The sequence below is a fragment of the Elephantulus edwardii genome, unplaced genomic scaffold, assembly GCF_000299155.1.
Source record: "Elephantulus edwardii isolate Elephantulus edwardi_28Jun2011 unplaced genomic scaffold, EleEdw1.0 scaffold00006, whole genome shotgun sequence".
Taxonomy (NCBI): Eukaryota; Metazoa; Chordata; class Mammalia; order Macroscelidea; family Macroscelididae; genus Elephantulus; species Elephantulus edwardii.
Window position 1 is genome coordinate 28517405 of NW_006399756.1, and position 15749 is coordinate 28533153.

Consider the following 15749-nt stretch of genomic DNA (forward strand, 5'->3'; position numbering starts at 1 on the left):
GGCTGGGGGCCACGGCGGGCCGGCCGGGCCAGCATGATCGGCGTCAACAGCATCCACAGCAGCGCCGGGCGGCTGCGCTCGCGCTCGCTGTGCTCCGTGCGCTACGGGCGCACCCACCGCGGCGCGGAGACCCTGTGCTACGGCTGGCCGCAGCGCTCGCGCAGCCTCAAGCCAGTGCTCTACACCGACCTGGTGGTCAGCCGCCTGCAGAGCCGCAAGAAGAAGAAGGCGGTGAGGGTGTTATGGTCGCGGCCCACGCCAGTTCGGGGGATCGACTATGGGGTAGTAGTAACCTGAGGGAGGCACCAGTGTCATGGGCTGAGGAGGTATCTGTGGAGCTAGGGGGTTGAGGGAGGAGTCCATCACGATAGAGCTCCTAGGCAGCCTCAGATGGCACTGACTGGGGCTGGCGGTGGACCAAACTGGGCCTCCGGAAGCCAAGAGGTTTTTGATGAGGATGGGAGTCTTGTAGATGGGGGTGGGCATGACATAGGGTTCACTCTTGGAGTGCAGGGCATACCAAGGTGAGGCTATATGCCAAAGGGGTCTGAGAGGAGACAGGAGGATGGACTGGAAGCCTGCAGACAAGGGTTGCAAACTGGGTCTTAGTGGTTTCCTGACCAGAAAGTGGGAGAGTGAGGCCTGGGGTCTGGGTCGTGATAGGAGGGTTGTGTATGTACAGGCTTGGGTGGTGCTGTGTGTGCACCCACCACCGGCAGGATGTGTGTGTGTATGTGATCACTAGCTGGCCTGGTGACCAGGCATGGCTATGGGCAGTGAGAGTCAGAGGCTGTGGTGTGCAGGGCACAGGGGGCTGTGTCCCATTACCGGGAAGACGCAGACGTCACCACTGCACCCAGTTCACGCAGGCAGCATCACACGCCACACATTCAGCCTGACACACACATGCTGGGGACACACCCACTCAGACAGGCTGGTGAAGCGCCCCCACAATGGGAGGCACCACTGTGGACCCATGAGTGTAGAGAGGTGTATAAAGAAAGGCCTTCTGCACCTTTCCTGGAGCCCAGCCCCACCTGTGACTACATCCAGGGTCCTCTAAAGTTTCTCCAGGCTGTCACCACAGAGGGGACTTGACTGGTTCAGGAGCAGACTCAGAGTTTGGGGTGGAAGCCTTTTGCACTGGGGCTCATTCTCAAGTCACGTGAAAGGTCTGAGCAAGCAGGGTGGGTGAACCATGCTGGCATGAATGACTGGCCTAGGAGGCCATCTGTGTTGAGGAAGAAGGGATTCAGCCTGTCTTGGGACTGGGAGCAAAGGCAATGAATTTTCCATTATTATACTCTTGATTTAAACAAGGGAGGAAGTGACAGAGTGAGTCCCTTTCCTGGGCCTCAGTTTCCCCATATGCTGTGTGTGGGCTGTGTCTGTAGAACAGGGCCAGACACATGGCGGAGGGAGGAAAGCTTCTCCCGCTGTTCTTTGCCATTCCTCTAGGACTTTGTTCTCCAGTGGGCTAGTCCCCTTAACAACAGCAATGATAAGGATAATAAGAGCAGCTGCCACTTACTGTGCATCTGCCATGTGCCAGAAAGCCCTGTGCAAAGTGTCTGACCTCGGTTAAATCTGTTACCAAGTTTGTTCCTCCATGTGAACACTTGCCCCAACTCATGTAGCTAAAGTGGTGGAACTGGGCCCAGGTCCTAGAACTCCCTGTTCCAGAGCCTGTGTTCTATTCGGTGTCATCACATATCACCTCCCCACTTCCCCTAGTTCTGGCCTGTCCCTGAGACTCAGCTCTGGTGCTCCTCCAGCCCCCCAGGATTGACCCAGCCCCTCTGATTTGTTCCTTCCTTCCCAGGCCTTGTACAGCTCCATCAAGAATGAGAAGTTGCAGTGGGCCATGTAAGTTCAGGGCTGGGTGGTGGAACAGGGATGGGGCAGGGTGAGTGGCTAGGGGGAGGTAGGCCCCACAAGTTCTGGAACCATGGGGGAAGGGAAGGAGGATAGGAGGCCATGAGAGGCAGTGAGGCTGTTGGACTTCCTTCTTTGGAGATGCCTGCCTGGACTTGGGATTCTGCCTCTTGTCTCTAGCTGGGTTGTTATGACAAGCTGGGCTAAGGTGGGCGGACACTGTTAGCTAGCCTGGAGAAGTGATGGTGAAACAAAAAAAGGCACTCCCTCAGCAACCCAGTGGGAGAACATTGGTATCTACAGGTAGAGCCCTGGCCAACAGAGGGAGCGTCCCCCATCCTTAAGTCCTAGGGAGTCCAGAGAGGCACAGCATAATCTTGGGAGTCCAGTGTGAGAGGAGGCCACTTGTCTTGGAGACTCCAGTAGGAACAGGGGTCCCTCACATGAAAGTTGATGGTCACTCTCATTTGTTGGCATTTGCTGGGAACTCGGGGAGTTCTGGTAGCATCCTCCAGGTAGCGTCCTCCATAGAAGAGTTGAGCTGGTAACCACAGGTCGTCAGGTACTTGACTGCACCAGCAGCTCCTCAGGGCAGTTTCCTCAGGAGTGATTTACAGCCTTGGAAATCCAGTGGAGTCAGAATTGACTCCAGAGCAATTAGAGAGTGAATGCGTGCTGAGAAGTGTGCCACTGCTCAGTTTAGTTAGGAGCTCCCCGATTGGCAGGGCTCAGGATCCTGGGAGGCTGCAAGGATGATTGACTTGATGGTAGAGAAAAGGGAAATAGGCACTTGGGAGGCAAAGGTGTAATGACTGGAATGAGTTGGGAGTGGGGAGACAGGATGCAGCAGGCCAGGCTGGAATTAAGGGTAGAAAGAAAAAGGAGGCATTGGTGGAGAGGAGGAGCCAGACTCTAAAATGAAGTGTCATCTCCATGAAGGAGGCAATAGGGAGCTACTGAGGGTTCTTGAGCAAGAAAGTGACAGGATACAGTCAATTCTTTTTGATATTTGGCAGAACCTATGTGTCAGGATGCACTGGGAATTTACTTCTTCCAACTTCTACCACCATGTATTTAGCCAGCAAATTCTGAATAAAGGTTGCTGTTATGTGTGGTTGAGAGAGCAGAGTTAGACTGATCTGTGAGTTAGACTGGTGAAACAAATGAGGGTTAGTGAAGGATGCAGAATGGTAATAATGGGGCCGGTTACACATGAGGGAAGGCACTGCCTTATCCTCAGGAATACTAGATCTGTTTTCATTTGAGGGGTGAGACATATTGCCTTTAAGAGCCATGCTCTGGGGGAGGGAGGTGGCAAGAAAGAGCTATACCCCAGGGTAGACCCAGGGAGGCTGGAGATATGACTTCAGGAAGCTCAGGTGGCAAGAAGCTATACCCTCTGAGGCAGAATCCAGGGCTGAGGGGGATTGTGGCTCCTGGCCCCCTCTGAGGTGATCACACCTGCAGAGACGAGGAGGAGCTGAGGCGATCTCTGTCCGAATTGGCCGACCCCAACCCAAAGGTCATCAAGAGGGTCAGCGGGGGCAGTGGCAGCGGCTCCAGCCCTTTCCTGGACCTGACTCCTGAGCCTGGGGCCTCCGTCTACAAGCACGGGCCCCTGGTGCGAAAGGTGCACGCAGACCCTGACTGCAGGAAGAGTATGTGGCCTGTGGTGGGACTGGGGGGATGGATGGGACTGGACCTGCCCCAGACCCCTGACCTGTCTCTGTTCTCCCAGCACCTCGGGGCAAAAGAGGCTGGAAGAGCTTCCACGGGATCCTCAAGGGCATGATCCTCTACCTGCAGAAGGTGCGGGGCTGGTGGGTGGGAAGGCCTGAGGGGTGACGCTGAGCTGCCTCTGGGAAGTGCTGGTGGACTGGGCCAGGCTGGGCAGACTAGGGCCAGGACAAGACGGGCATCCTCACAGGAGGAGTACCAGCCTGGGAAGTCCCTGTCGGAGGCAGAGCTCAAGAACGCCATCAGCATCCACCACGCACTGGCCACCCGTGCCAACGACTACAGCAAGAGGCCTCATGTCTTCTACCTGCGCACAGCTGACTGGCGCGTCTTCCTCTTCCAGGCCCCGTGAGTGCTCGCCTTCTTCCCACCCTCACACCCCTCCCTGGTCCCTGGATAGCTTTGTTTCCTCTCTGGCTGCACCTTAAAACAGGACTAGCGTCCCTGGGCAGGAACCCCAGGCCCAGTTCCTAAGTGGCTCTGCTGTCCTGCAGGAGCCTGGAACAGATGCAGTCCTGGATCACGCGCATCAACGTGGTGGCAGCCATGTTCTCGGCACCCCCCTTCCCAGCTGCTGTCAGCTCCCAGAAGAAGTTCAGCCGCCCTCTGCTGCCTAGCGCTGCCACCCGCCTCTCCCAGGTAGCTCCTCCTCTGTTGACCTGGTGCAGGTGGAGTTGAGAGGTGCAGGTCCACATTTAAGGTTGTTTTCAAGATTATGTAAACATGTGGGGTGTGTGTGTGTGTGTGTGTGTGTGTGTGTGTGTGTGTGAGTGATGATGATGTTTTCCCCCAATTGCACAAAGGTACTATCAGTGCCCTTGATTGTGCCCTCCCTGGCCACTAGGAGGAGCAAGTGCGGACCCATGAGGCCAAGCTGAAGGCCATGGCAAGCGAACTGCGGGAGCATCGAGCTGCCCATTTGGGCAAGAAGACCCGAGGCAAGGAGGCTGAAGAACAGCAGCAGAAGGAGGCCTATCTGGAGTTTGAGGTGAGCCTCTACCCAGGCACCTCTGTGGCCCCTGTCCCCTTCATTGAGACTTCTGTGTGCCCACCCCTCCTTTCCCCAAATTCAGACTGGTGGTAAAGGGAATACATCTAGGAGTGAGACCAGCTGGGTGACTGTGGGTCAGTCTAACCTTAGTTTCCTTCTGTAGAACAGTGGTACCATTTCATACCCATGAGGGAGTATGAAGTGAGATGAGGTGCCAAGGGCTTAGGTCCCCCAACCCTGGTCAAAGGCTCAAGAAATATTTGCTGTAAAAATTGGAAGCCAGGAGAGAGGCCAGAGAGGATCACCTCACAGTCCTTGGGGGCCTTGGGGCTCCAGAGGCAGCAAACCTCTTCCATGTCCCTGTCAGTACTTGGACTCAGGGGCCCAGGCGGGAGTGGGAGGGGAGAGGGTGGAAGCAGTTTCTCACAGCTGCCTCTCTGCCTCAGAAATCCCGCTATGGAACATACGCAGCACTGCTTCGGGTCAAGCTGAAGGCAGGCAGCGAGGAGCTGGATGTGGTGGAGGCAGCACTGGCCCAGGCCAGGAGCGAGGAGGACGGAGTCCCCCCCTCTCACTCCAGTCCCTCCCTGCAGCCCAATATGACCAGCCAGCCCCGGATCCAGCGCCAAGGCTCAGAGCCTCGGGCAGGGAGTGGGCGGCGGAAGCCCTGAGTTGGTTGGAGGGTGGGTGGTGGTGCCCGCTGGGCATCTGCATGAAGTGGCCCTGCCTGAGCCCGGCAGGCCTCGGGCCACCCATGAGGGTCTCGGGCCCAGGGCCCTACCGCGCCGGACGCGGTGTCCGGGGCAGGGCAGGGCTGGGCATGGGCCTCAGGAGCCTGGGCTAAGGGCCCTTCCAAGACTCCCATTTTGTGATAATGTTTTGCACTTTTTCGTACAGGGGGGGTGGGGGTGGGAGGGGCCAGGGCCCAGGGCCCCTGGATTTTTGAAGCTTTTTTTTTTCCTTTTGTGGGGAAGGGCTGACGATGTTTCTGCTTTCTGCTGAGACCACCCCACCCCGACACCAGCAATTCCCCTCTGCCTGGGGCCTGGCTGAGACAGAGGCCAGGAGTTGGGGCTAAGCTGGTTTTTCTTCCTTCCTCCCCAAGGGCTCACTCTCAGTTTCCAGAGGTGGAGAAAAGGGCGTCCAGGCCGAGGCCCCTGGCCTGTGAGGCCCCTGTGTGCAGGCCGGTAGCACAGTCTGGCTTGCCCTCTGCAGTGGGCCCTGCCCTTTGTACAGCCTCCACCCCCATTAAATCTGCTCTGGACTTGCTGGCTGGGCCTCTTCCTTTCCTCTCTTCAGGGCCTGACATGATGCCGGGGCAAGAAGCTAGTTCTAGGGACCAGGGTCACATCAGGGATTGCCATAAACCAGGGAGGGTACTAAGCCCTCTTTTATTTGCCTCAAATGAGGGATGGGCTAGGGTGTTAAATAAGAATTGGAACAAGTGGGGATGCTGTACAGAGGGTACCCAGGGTGGGGGCAGCAGGTCAGTGCACCTGAGGCTGGGGGTGTCCATGGCAAAGCCCACCTGGTGGCTCAGGGGGTGGGCCCAGCTTCTCTGCCTCCTGTTCCACTGACTGGCTCCCATAAGCACTATCTTCCTTCACTTCTGCTATGGGGAGGGAAGAAGGGAACAGAGGACAGTTAGGGCATTAGGCATCCTACCCCAACAACCCCAGACCTTTCCCTCACTTAGGCAGAGCCCCTTACCTGTGCTGGGCAGCTTATCTCGGGGCTCTGGACCCCTCAGCAGCCTCACTCCTTCTTCTAGGCCCATGTCAGACAGAGCATCCAGTAGACCTGCCAAGTCCCCTCCAGCTAGCTGAGGAGAAAAATGGGGCTTGAGGTCTGAATTATGGTTAGGAGGCCAAGGAAACATCTGGGATTGGAAGAAGGAACCTGGGGGTTGGAGAGGAGCTGGGGGCTCACCTCGTAACTGCGCAGGAGGCTGCCACTAGGGGAGGCTGTCTTTCGGTACGTGTCCACCAGACTGCGAAGCCCCAGGCGTTCTGCCAGTTCTGCCCAGCTGCCCTGGGCTCCTGGCCCATCCAGCAGCTGCTCCAGGTTCTGCAAGGCCGCATCTCCAAGTGACAGCCCTGGTCCTGAGGGTAACACACATAAGCTCAATTACCTCAGAAATGGACAAAGGTTTAGACACTCTGATATCTGCTCTGCTCCATGGTTATCTGAAAGAGGAGGCAGAAAAGGCTACTGTGGCAATGGAGGAGGGAACAGAGGGGGAGAAGAAAGCTCCATGTGGAAGGAAGGCCGTGGGGTCAGGTGCTGATGGGCCACTCACCTGCTGGGCTGGGAGGGGTCAAGGGAGGCTCCATGGTGTCCTGAGCAGCATTTAGTAGTAAGGTTTTCACCTGGGGAGACAGCATCAGCTTTCATCACCTCCCACCAAGTCTGGAAGCCCAAGTACCCTGTAATCCAGATACTCTGGGCCCCAGCCCCAAGCCCAGTGCACTATCCCCTGGTCATCAGGCCCAGGCTAGCTTACTTTGGTGCTTCGAGTGAGGTCAAGAGGTGTGTGGCCCCGGAAGCTGCTTCGTGTGTCCCTCTCCAGTCCCTCAGAATCTGAGTCACTACCAGACGTTGGGGGTGAAGGCAGTGGGCAAAGGGGTTCCTCATTTTCTGCATGGATGTCAGCACCTAGAGATGGAGGTGGTCATGGGGAGGAGACCTGAGGTCCACATTAGTGACTGCCGAGCAGGGGTTCTAGAAAGGACTCCTCCTGTCTCACTCTGCTCATATGCCCCTGAGGATGAAACTGACCAGCTTTTAGAAGGAGGCGGGTGAGGGTTGGGGATCCCAGGCCGGCTGCCAGGTGGAGGGGTGTGTTCCCAGCAAAGGTACGGGCGTTCACATTGGCGCCAAGCTATGGAGTAAAAGGGCAAGGATGTCACTGGTCGTTCCACAACCCTTGACCCTACCCCCTCTGTTACGTCCCACCTTCTCACATCATTGATTTGTCCTTACTTTGGTGACCAGATGGGTGACCAGCCCCAGCTCCTCCATCTCTGTGGCCAGATGCAGGGCTGTTCGGCCTCCCTGTCGCTCTGCAGCCTCCACCTCTGCTCCGTCAGCCACCAGTAGATCCAAGCACTCGGGGCTGCGGGCACGGACTGCCAGGTGTACTGGGTACAGCCCTAGGGATGCCCAATACTAAGTCAGCAACTGTGACCCCAAATTGGCCCCCAAGCCATCCTTGATCAGCAAGCCTTGACACTTCATGTCCCACTGAGAGGTCACCAGATATTGTCTCTGGTCTCTGGCCCTATTCTTCTGACCCAGATCAAGTGGAAACTCACCCTCAAAGTCTGGCATGTGCAGTAAATGGGGCACGGCTGGACCCCCACTCCGAAGCAGTGCCCGCAGCAGGTCAGGGGCACCAGCCCTCAGTGCAAGGTGCATGGCGGAGTCCCCATGCCGATCCAGCAGTGTGGGGTCTGCACCCACCTGCAGCAGGAAGCTCACCACGCTGGTCTGCCCAGTGATCACTGCCAGGTGCAAGGGCGTCTGGGGGTGAAGGAAGGGTGAGCCAGGCCTACTTCTGCTAGAACACTGATCCTTCAACAGCAACTTCCCTCATCAGTAGGTGCCTCTCACCTGATGGAGGTTGTTGGTGAGGTTGACAATGCCAAGGTGTGGGACATGATAGATCACGTGGGCTATCTGTTCAATGACGTTTGTCTGCCCGTGGATGATGGCTAGGTGCAGTGGCCTGGGGAGGGGGAAGGCTTAGGCTTCGGTCTAGCAGTCCAGCTACTCAAGAGTGTCCTCTACTCTAAGAGTGTCCTCTACTCCATTACTTCCTACATTTCCCAGGATGGAGTCTGTCCAACCCAGATCGTTCCCAAGGACATCGCTGTATGTAAATTTAATCCCAAGCCCTTTTAAAGGTAGACAACTACTATTATTGGACTCTTTCGGAACCACCAAATCTGAAGTTCAGAGACATCAGGCACCTTTTCGCTCCTCCTCCCGCTACAGTGCACCTTGGGGAGCCCCATCCCTCCAGGCCCCCCTGCCCTCCAGGCGGCCTACGTGTCTCCGTTCTCATCCTGCGCGGTCAGCAGGTGGCGCTGTCCTGCCAGCAGCGAGCGCGCGTCCGCGGTGACGCCGTAGTCCAGCAGGGCTCGGGCGCTGCGCTGCGCCAGGCCGAACAGGCGCGCATTGTATTCGCGGGCTGGGGGCACAAGGGGCGTGGGGTGGGCGCGGACCATGGGCACTCCGGGATCCCCACCCTGTGGCCCTGTGTTCAGGAGGCGTACCTCGCGCAAGCATCTCCGGGGCTGGAGGCTCACTCTGGGCCGCGCTCGGGTCGACTGGTTCCTCCTTGGCATCAGCGCCAGGCACCGAGGAGCCCATCTGTGCCCCGCCCCCGCCTCCGGGATAGCAGCCCATTTGGGCTGCGCCGGACGAGTAGGGGTTGTAGACCACGGAGGAGGGAAAAAAGCCCAGGCTGCTACCTGTGGGTACGGGCAGGGTTGTGGGCAAGAGGCACTAGACAGGGCTCCAGACCGCCTTGGCCCCATCATCCTCTCCTTCCACCAGCACCTCCGTTCCCACCACCGTCATTCCCTCACCTCCTCCTCCAGCTCCTCCATAACCCCCAGCAGGGCCTCCAGAGCCTCCACCCATGTGGGAGCCACCCCCAAAGGGCTGGGAGAAGGTGGGCAAGGCCTTTCGTCTCTTCCGCTGCACCTCCTCCTTGTCTGAGGACAGAGGGAAATGGAATGTTAAAGACTCAACCCAAGGGCCAGATCCCCCAAGTTTGGTAAGGGTTCTTCCTCAAAAAGCTGAACCCTCCCACCCTTGACTTGGCTTCTGGGGTCCTCAATCCAGTTCTTAGAACCATCTGGTCAAACCCCAGGTTAGTGGATCCTACTAACTTCTGGGGTCCACAACCCGGCTCTACCTTCCACCAGTGGGTAATAGGTGAACTGTTTGGAGTCGGAGACATCCCCTCCACGCTTGCGTTTCAATTGCAGGAACACAGTAACTGGGCGCTCAATCTTCATCTTGTGATAGGGGGGTGTCCGGAACACAATAGCATACTGCGAAGAGGACATACAGGGGATCAATGAGACCTTTGCCTCCGATACCCCAATGTCCTGGCCCCGGCCCCTCTGTACCTGTTTATGAACATCTGTGGGAGAGAAGTCCCCAAAGGCCTGCCATCCATTTTCATCATCCTCATAGAAACGAACCTCAATATCATCTAAAGAGAAAACAAAAGCCTGGCCACAGCTCCAAGTGGAAACTCCAGGGGGCTCTGCCTCCCTGGTCCTGGGTCCTAGTCTTGACACTCAGTATCTAGAGCTTCCAACCAGGGTTCTAGCCTCACCTTTCTGCACTTTGTCACAAAGCAGGTAAACCTCATCTCCTCCTCGCACAGAGCCAGCTGTCTTGTCCATTCGAGAAATCTTCAGGTTTGAGGCTCCAGGAGACTCTAGGAGACAGGGTACTGGTTAGATGAGATGATATAATAGCCATGGCCCTACACAGAGACAGTTCATATTACTTAACTGAACAACCCTAAGAGATAAAAGGCCTCATATCCCCATTTACAAAAGATGAGAGTGAGCCTCAGGGGAGAAATAACTTGTTCAACATCACTTAGCTGGTTTTAACCATGTATCACGGCCAAGTTGAAACCCAGGCGTATCTGCTTCCACCCATGGTAATGCCCTGTGCTCCCTTGGCCACCGAGGCCTGGCCCCTCAATGGTCAGGAAACTCACTGCTGTCATGGATGGGGTGGGAGATGACCGGCTTCAGGGGCAAGGAGAAGGAGCCGTCGCTGGCTCGGAGAAAGGCAGAGAAGCGCAGCCTCACAATACTCAGATCCATCACTTTCTTTAGCTCTTTGGCCTCTTGCTCCAGCTCCCGCCGCTCAGCATCTGGGGAGTGGGCACATGTGTGTGACACCAGGACTCTTTCTTCTCCATGACCATTTCCCATTACTTCTCTGTCCCCATCTCTCACCTGTAAGGCCCTGGGGCCTGGAACGGAGTCTCTGCCTCTGAAGTTTCTGCGTCATGATCTCCATCATGTTCTTCTTGGTCACATGTAAGACTCCCAGGTTGTTAAACCTGAGGAATGGAGAGAAGGCCTCAGAGTCCTTTGCCAGTGCACCCTCCCTACCTCCAGGGCTCAGCCTCAGCCTCTCTAGGCCCTACTTCTGCAGGAAGCTTTCCTCTGGAAATCTTTTCCTCTAGGATCTGGGGCCAACTAAAATCTCCCCTCTTGGTAACATGCTAAGCTCACAGAAGTGGGCTAGGGGCCAGGACTGGCAGGTAGTGAGGGGGTACCCTAGGGGGAGTCAGGGGTAAAGAACACCTACTGAGCAGTCATGTCCTTGGGCCCCACAGACACAGTGCAGACCCCCAGCTCTGAGCACTGCTTGCCCACCAGGCTGTGGGCATGAGCGCGAGGTGGGTCGCTGTGTGTTACCAGGTCCACCTCGATCTTGGCTGGTCCCTCGTAATTGCAGATCTGGGAGGGGCAAGGATTGTCAGTGATGCTTCTTGACCTGTCCATGAACCCACCCTCCAGCCCTTCTGGTTCACCTTGACTGTGGGATAGGTCTTCCGGCCTTTCTCACTGGAGGCACCTGGCAGTCCTCCATGGGAGGGTCCTTCACAGCCATAGCGAAATCTGAAGCCTCGCTGAAGGTTCATGGTTAGAGTGACATTATGAACAGGAAAGACCACCCCAGGCAGCCACACCTCTGGCCAGCAGTAACCATAATAACCAGCTGCACAGTGAACCACAACTAAACCACTGTGACCAGCAGCTGTCAACAGACCCCACCTGCAGTGACCTCCCGGGTGGTCATTCACATGGTCGCCGAGCTACAATGACCAGCTGTCCCCTAAAGCTACAACCACCCCACACCATAGCTTCTGCTCACTCACCTGCTTGGGTTGCTCCACAATCACCAGGTAGGGACCATCAGCTGGGGACAGAGAGGCCTGGCTGTCAGGCTCCACTAACCCATCCCCCAGGCAAAGGGCACATGGCCCTCCCTCCCTGCTCCCTCACCAACAACAGGGAAGTGAGGGGGCTTGCTGACCTGTTTCTGGGGCCGGCTCCTTGGACTCCACAATGGAAGAATTGAGTTTGAAATCATCATAGTCAATGAAACGATCTAGAGCCTTGTTGGAGATATAGATTAGGGGGGAGTCAGATCAGTAGATTCAGAGCCACTCCCACAGCCTTCTGCCTCTAACTCTAAACCTCTGTAACCACTCCTCCCTCCACCTCCCCGGACCCCTGAGAAAGCAGAGTTTGCAGAACGCCAGGCAGGCAGAGCGTGGCCAAGAGGAGCCTCCGGGCAGGCACTGTGAGATCTGGGAATAGGGCAGGTCAAGGCGACAGCAGAGAGATGTAGGGCAGGCTGAGATCAGCGGAAAAGCAGACAGGTGTAATGGAGGGAGGGCGATCCAGTGACACGCAAGCAGGCAAGGAGGTCGCCGGCTCGCGTCCTGGCCAGGTGGCGTGACTCACTTGGTCGTAGCGACTCATTTGGTCGTAGCAACTGTCCATGTCTCTGGGCAGGGCCCGGCTCTGTCTGCAGCTCCAGCCGGGTTCTACTCCCCAGAGTTTCAGGTGCGCGACTTGGGGGGAGGCGGGCAGCGAGAAGAGACGGATCAGGCCGGGGGTGGGCGGGAGAAGGGGGCTCCAGGTTTGGGGGAGGGTCCGATCTCCGCCAGCCGCCCGTCCGAGTGTGGCGGGCGAGATCCGGAGCTGGGCAGGGCCGGGGAAGGGACAGGAAAGTTAGAGCAGCTCAGGAAAGTCCCGAAAATACCAGGGGGGGCGGGGCCGGAGGGGGCGGGCCTGGAAATGACGTCACTGCCCCGCTCCCGCGGCGGGAGGGGCCGCAGGCCCGGGAGTCCTGCAGCCTCATCCCCAGCTGGAGGGGACCTCGGCCGTGGAAGTCCTCTAAGGCCGGCGCCGGGGACTGGGGGGGGGGGGGGGGGGGGTGGTGGTCTGTCACGAGGGAGCCTCGCAGTCTGGGGCCACGACCACCTGCTGGCCCCCTCCCCTCCCCGGCCTGGAGCAATCTTGGGATTTTCTGCCAGGAGGGAGGCCACGGCTGATTCACCCCGGGGGCTTTTGGGGGGACATTCCTGCCGTAGGGAGGCCTCCTCTCTGTAGGCGGGGTTCTTCCCAGCGGGGCCCCCAGTGTTCTGCCCCTAGAACGGAACTCTGGGGACCACAGCGGAAGGTGTCTCCTTAGGATGGGTTCTTCTGCCCTCTCCCCGGAACATCTCAGTGGCCGACCATTGATTCCTATACTGCCTAGGCTCGGAGTGCTCAGGAGACGCGCCCCACTCCAACCCCATAACTGTGTGTAATCCGTGTGTGTCTTCACCACAGGTACACAAATGTGTTTCGGCCTGTGCGCCTTGGTGCATGTTGTGTGTGCACGATGTCAACACGTGTGTGCAAGTGACTGTGCGCAGGTGAGCGTCCCTAAAGCTCCTCTGTGGGTGCAAGTCTCCAAGTGTACGGCACAGGTGGGGCCTGTGCGGGAAGGGGGTGGGTCCCAGCACCGGTGCGGGGAGAGCGCCCCTGCATGTGCACTTGTGTGTCCGGGTCCCAGTACACGAACGCTGCTGGGGTCCGCCGGCCTTCGTGCAGGTGGGTGTCGGGGTCTGGGTTCCCGGTTGTCGCACTGCATCCCTTTGTCAAATTCGATGGCCCGCTCCGGTCCGGCCGAGGGCTATCAGTGAAGGGCCCTCCACTAGCCCTTCCTCGAGTCCCAGCCACCCAGGATCTGAACGCGGCCACTCACCGCGGCTGCGGCTCCGTTCCCGCTTCGCTCCTGGCCCGACCCGCTTAGGCTGGGTCTCGACACGGATCCAGCTTGCGGGGTTCCGACCAGGGAAAGTCCCTTATCCGCTCCCCCAAGGGGGGAATTCCCGTGACGTTTCCGCACGTCACACCCCATGCTCTTTTTCATTGGCTGAAAGTTTAACTCTTGGGCTCGCGCGTCCAATCGGGAGCGACTCTGGAGCTCCCTTAAGAGGGCAGACCCGTGGAGGTCGGTTTGGACCGTCCCTCGAGCGGAGGTTCTGGCCCAGGATTGGCCCGAGGCGGGACCTGCTGGCCGAGCACCAGCCCAGGCCGAGGGCACGGCCCGGTGTCCTCGCCCGCCCAGGCCTGCCCCAGCTCCTTCTGCACCTAATGTTTGCTTGACCGCATCCGAAGCTGGGGAGCCTCAAGGGGAAGCCTCCGGCCCCGACTCTCTGTTTCCCTCCTCCCGGATCCGGCCCCGCTTCCGGAAAGAGTTGGGGGGGTGGGGGGGAGAGCTGATCCTCGGTCCCGGGGCGCCCTCTGGCGGGCCTCTCCGCACCCGAGGCACAAGGAGGCTCCGAACCCCCCGCCCTCTTTTCTTAGCCTTCGCGCCTCACGGCCCCTGGAATCTAACGTTTAACTAAATGTCAGCTTCACATGGGACCTGGCTTTTTCGAGTTGGGAGTTCTGTGCAGCAAGTTTTTGTTGTTATGTACCGTCGAGTCACTTGTGATTCATAGCGACTATATTATATGAACCCTGCTCTATCTTGAGCCAACCTCATTCATTGTCTCTGACACATCTACAGCCCCCCCCCCCCCATTGCTCCAGTCACTGAGTCAGTCAGTCCATTTCATCCACGGTAGGGGAATGGATATTTATCTGGAAGACTTCGGCTTCCCCCCTCGAATATAATCTGGAATGTTAGAATTGAAGAGGTATCCAAAGCCCAGGTTTTAACTTATTCACTATAGACAAACACATCTTCCTGTCTGCTTGAGCACATAAGTGGCAGCGGGGTCAAGGCAGTATTTCAAAGCACTGACTTCATAGCTATCCATGAGGGTCTCTGGTTGGTATAAAAGCTCTTTTTTTTTTTTTTTTTAGCAACCTCCCTTCCTGGAGTCCTCGCTCTGATGCTGGGGTAAGAACAGGGCCTGTTTCAGGTCTTTCCTGACCTGATGTCCTACATTGGTGCTGAGTAAAAGGGGACTCTTGGGGCCTTTCATTGAGGCCATTTCTCTCTCTTCATCTTGCCCGCACTTGAAATGTGCCAGCTTAAGGTACTTAATGTTGTTGTTGTTGTTATGTGCTAGTCGAGTCGCCTGTGACTCATAGTGACCTGTGTACAACAGCCCTAAACCCTGCTCTATCCTGTGCCAATTTCACTGTCTCCGACATACCCACCCCTATTACCCCAATCACTGAATCAGTCCACGTCATAAAGGTTCTTCCTCTCCTGTGCTGTCCCTCCACCCTCCCGGGCATGATGTCCCTCTCCAAGGACTGGTCCCTCCTTGTAACATGTACATAGTATGTCAGACGAAGCTTCAGAATCCTTGTCTCCACGGAGCAGCCTGTAATAAATTATAAATTGTTATACGATAATATAATTTTTAGTGCAATATTCAGAGTTTCTTCTGACATCCATCTTGGTCTTTTCTTCCTCCTCTGCCTTTGTAATGACCTTTTGCATTCTTCCTGGTTGATATTCTTGATATCCTCCCACAGCTCCTCTGGTCTTTGCTCATTAATGTTCAAGGCCTCAAACCTGTTCCTGAGATAGTTCTGAAATTCAGGTGGGATAGACCCAAGGTTAAATTTTGGTTCTTGTGGATTTAATTTTCCTTAGCTTCAGCTTGAACTTGCATATGAGTAGTTGGTGATCACTTCCTATTTCTCACAGTTTATATTGAGCTTCTCCAGAGATTCTTTGCACAGATGTAATTGATCTGATTCCTATGCACACCATCAGGTGAAACCCATTGTATAGCCTGCATTTATGTTTCTTTTTTTTTTTTAAGGTTTACAAATGTTTTATTTTGTTATTATCCAAGTACCTTTGAAAAGAACATTGTACAAGTGAGGGTGAGGAGGGCTGGGGCGGCTGCCCGCCGGCCCTGCCTTAGAAATGGACGTATTTACATGGGGCGTGGGGGGGGGGGCTGTGGGTGGCCGTCCTGGGGAATGGTCCCTGCCGTGGATTCACACAGTGGCAGGCAAGGGACAGGTTGTGTCGAAGGCACTTGGTGACATGTACAAGTGGTGGGCCCACGAGGGGGGGTCCCAGTAGGGAGTGGGCACCCCGGAGGCGAGCCCCCACCCCAGGCAAGGCC

General features: G+C 56.8%; 2 protein-coding genes across 2 annotated transcripts in view; one reads left to right on the forward strand and one right to left on the reverse strand.

The window, feature by feature from the left end:
• PSD (pleckstrin and Sec7 domain containing) overlaps positions 1 to 5872 on the forward strand; it is a 15008-nt gene extending 9136 nt beyond the window's left edge. Inside the window, exons 11-17 of the mRNA XM_006879984.1 lie at positions 1823 to 1866; positions 3343 to 3533; positions 3614 to 3684; positions 3803 to 3960; positions 4107 to 4251; positions 4457 to 4600; positions 5050 to 5872. Coding sequence (XP_006880046.1) covers positions 1823 to 1866; positions 3343 to 3533; positions 3614 to 3684; positions 3803 to 3960; positions 4107 to 4251; positions 4457 to 4600; positions 5050 to 5274 — 978 coding nt within the window. The 3' untranslated portion in view covers positions 5275 to 5872. The remainder of the gene's footprint in view (positions 1 to 1822; positions 1867 to 3342; positions 3534 to 3613; positions 3685 to 3802; positions 3961 to 4106; positions 4252 to 4456; positions 4601 to 5049) is intronic.
• Positions 5873 to 6090: 218 nt separating this feature from the next.
• On the reverse strand, positions 6091 to 13567 carry NFKB2 (nuclear factor of kappa light polypeptide gene enhancer in B-cells 2 (p49/p100)). The gene is made up of 25 exons (XM_006880183.1): positions 13412 to 13567; positions 13223 to 13339; positions 12422 to 12574; positions 12121 to 12360; positions 11687 to 11768; positions 11529 to 11569; positions 11181 to 11279; positions 10955 to 11106; positions 10597 to 10703; positions 10353 to 10511; positions 9957 to 10061; positions 9745 to 9830; positions 9528 to 9666; positions 9196 to 9324; positions 8881 to 9078; positions 8654 to 8795; positions 8216 to 8330; positions 7918 to 8125; positions 7586 to 7755; positions 7382 to 7484; positions 7107 to 7258; positions 6903 to 6972; positions 6533 to 6705; positions 6314 to 6425; positions 6091 to 6215 (listed from the first exon to the last, which is right to left on the reverse strand). Exons 1-25 carry the CDS (start codon positions 13565 to 13567, stop codon positions 6091 to 6093), a joined length of 3333 nt encoding a protein of 1110 aa, XP_006880245.1.
• Between the last annotated feature and the right edge of the window lie 2182 nt (positions 13568 to 15749).

What these genes read in the sequence shown, in the direction of transcription:
- NFKB2 (XM_006880183.1), bottom strand. Translation starts at nt 13,567, where the DNA reads ATGGGGTGTGACGTGCGGAAACGTCACGGGAATTCCCCCCTTGGGGGA. An exon ending in CAGGATGAGAACGGAGACAC is followed by an intron (nt 8,331 to 8,653) that starts GTAGGCCGCCTG and finishes CCCCCTCCCCAG; the next exon opens with GCCACTGCACCTAGCCATCA. An exon ending in TCACCCATCTGGTCACCAAA is followed by an intron (nt 7,485 to 7,585) that starts GTAAGGACAAAT and finishes TTTACTCCATAG; the next exon opens with CTTGGCGCCAATGTGAACGC.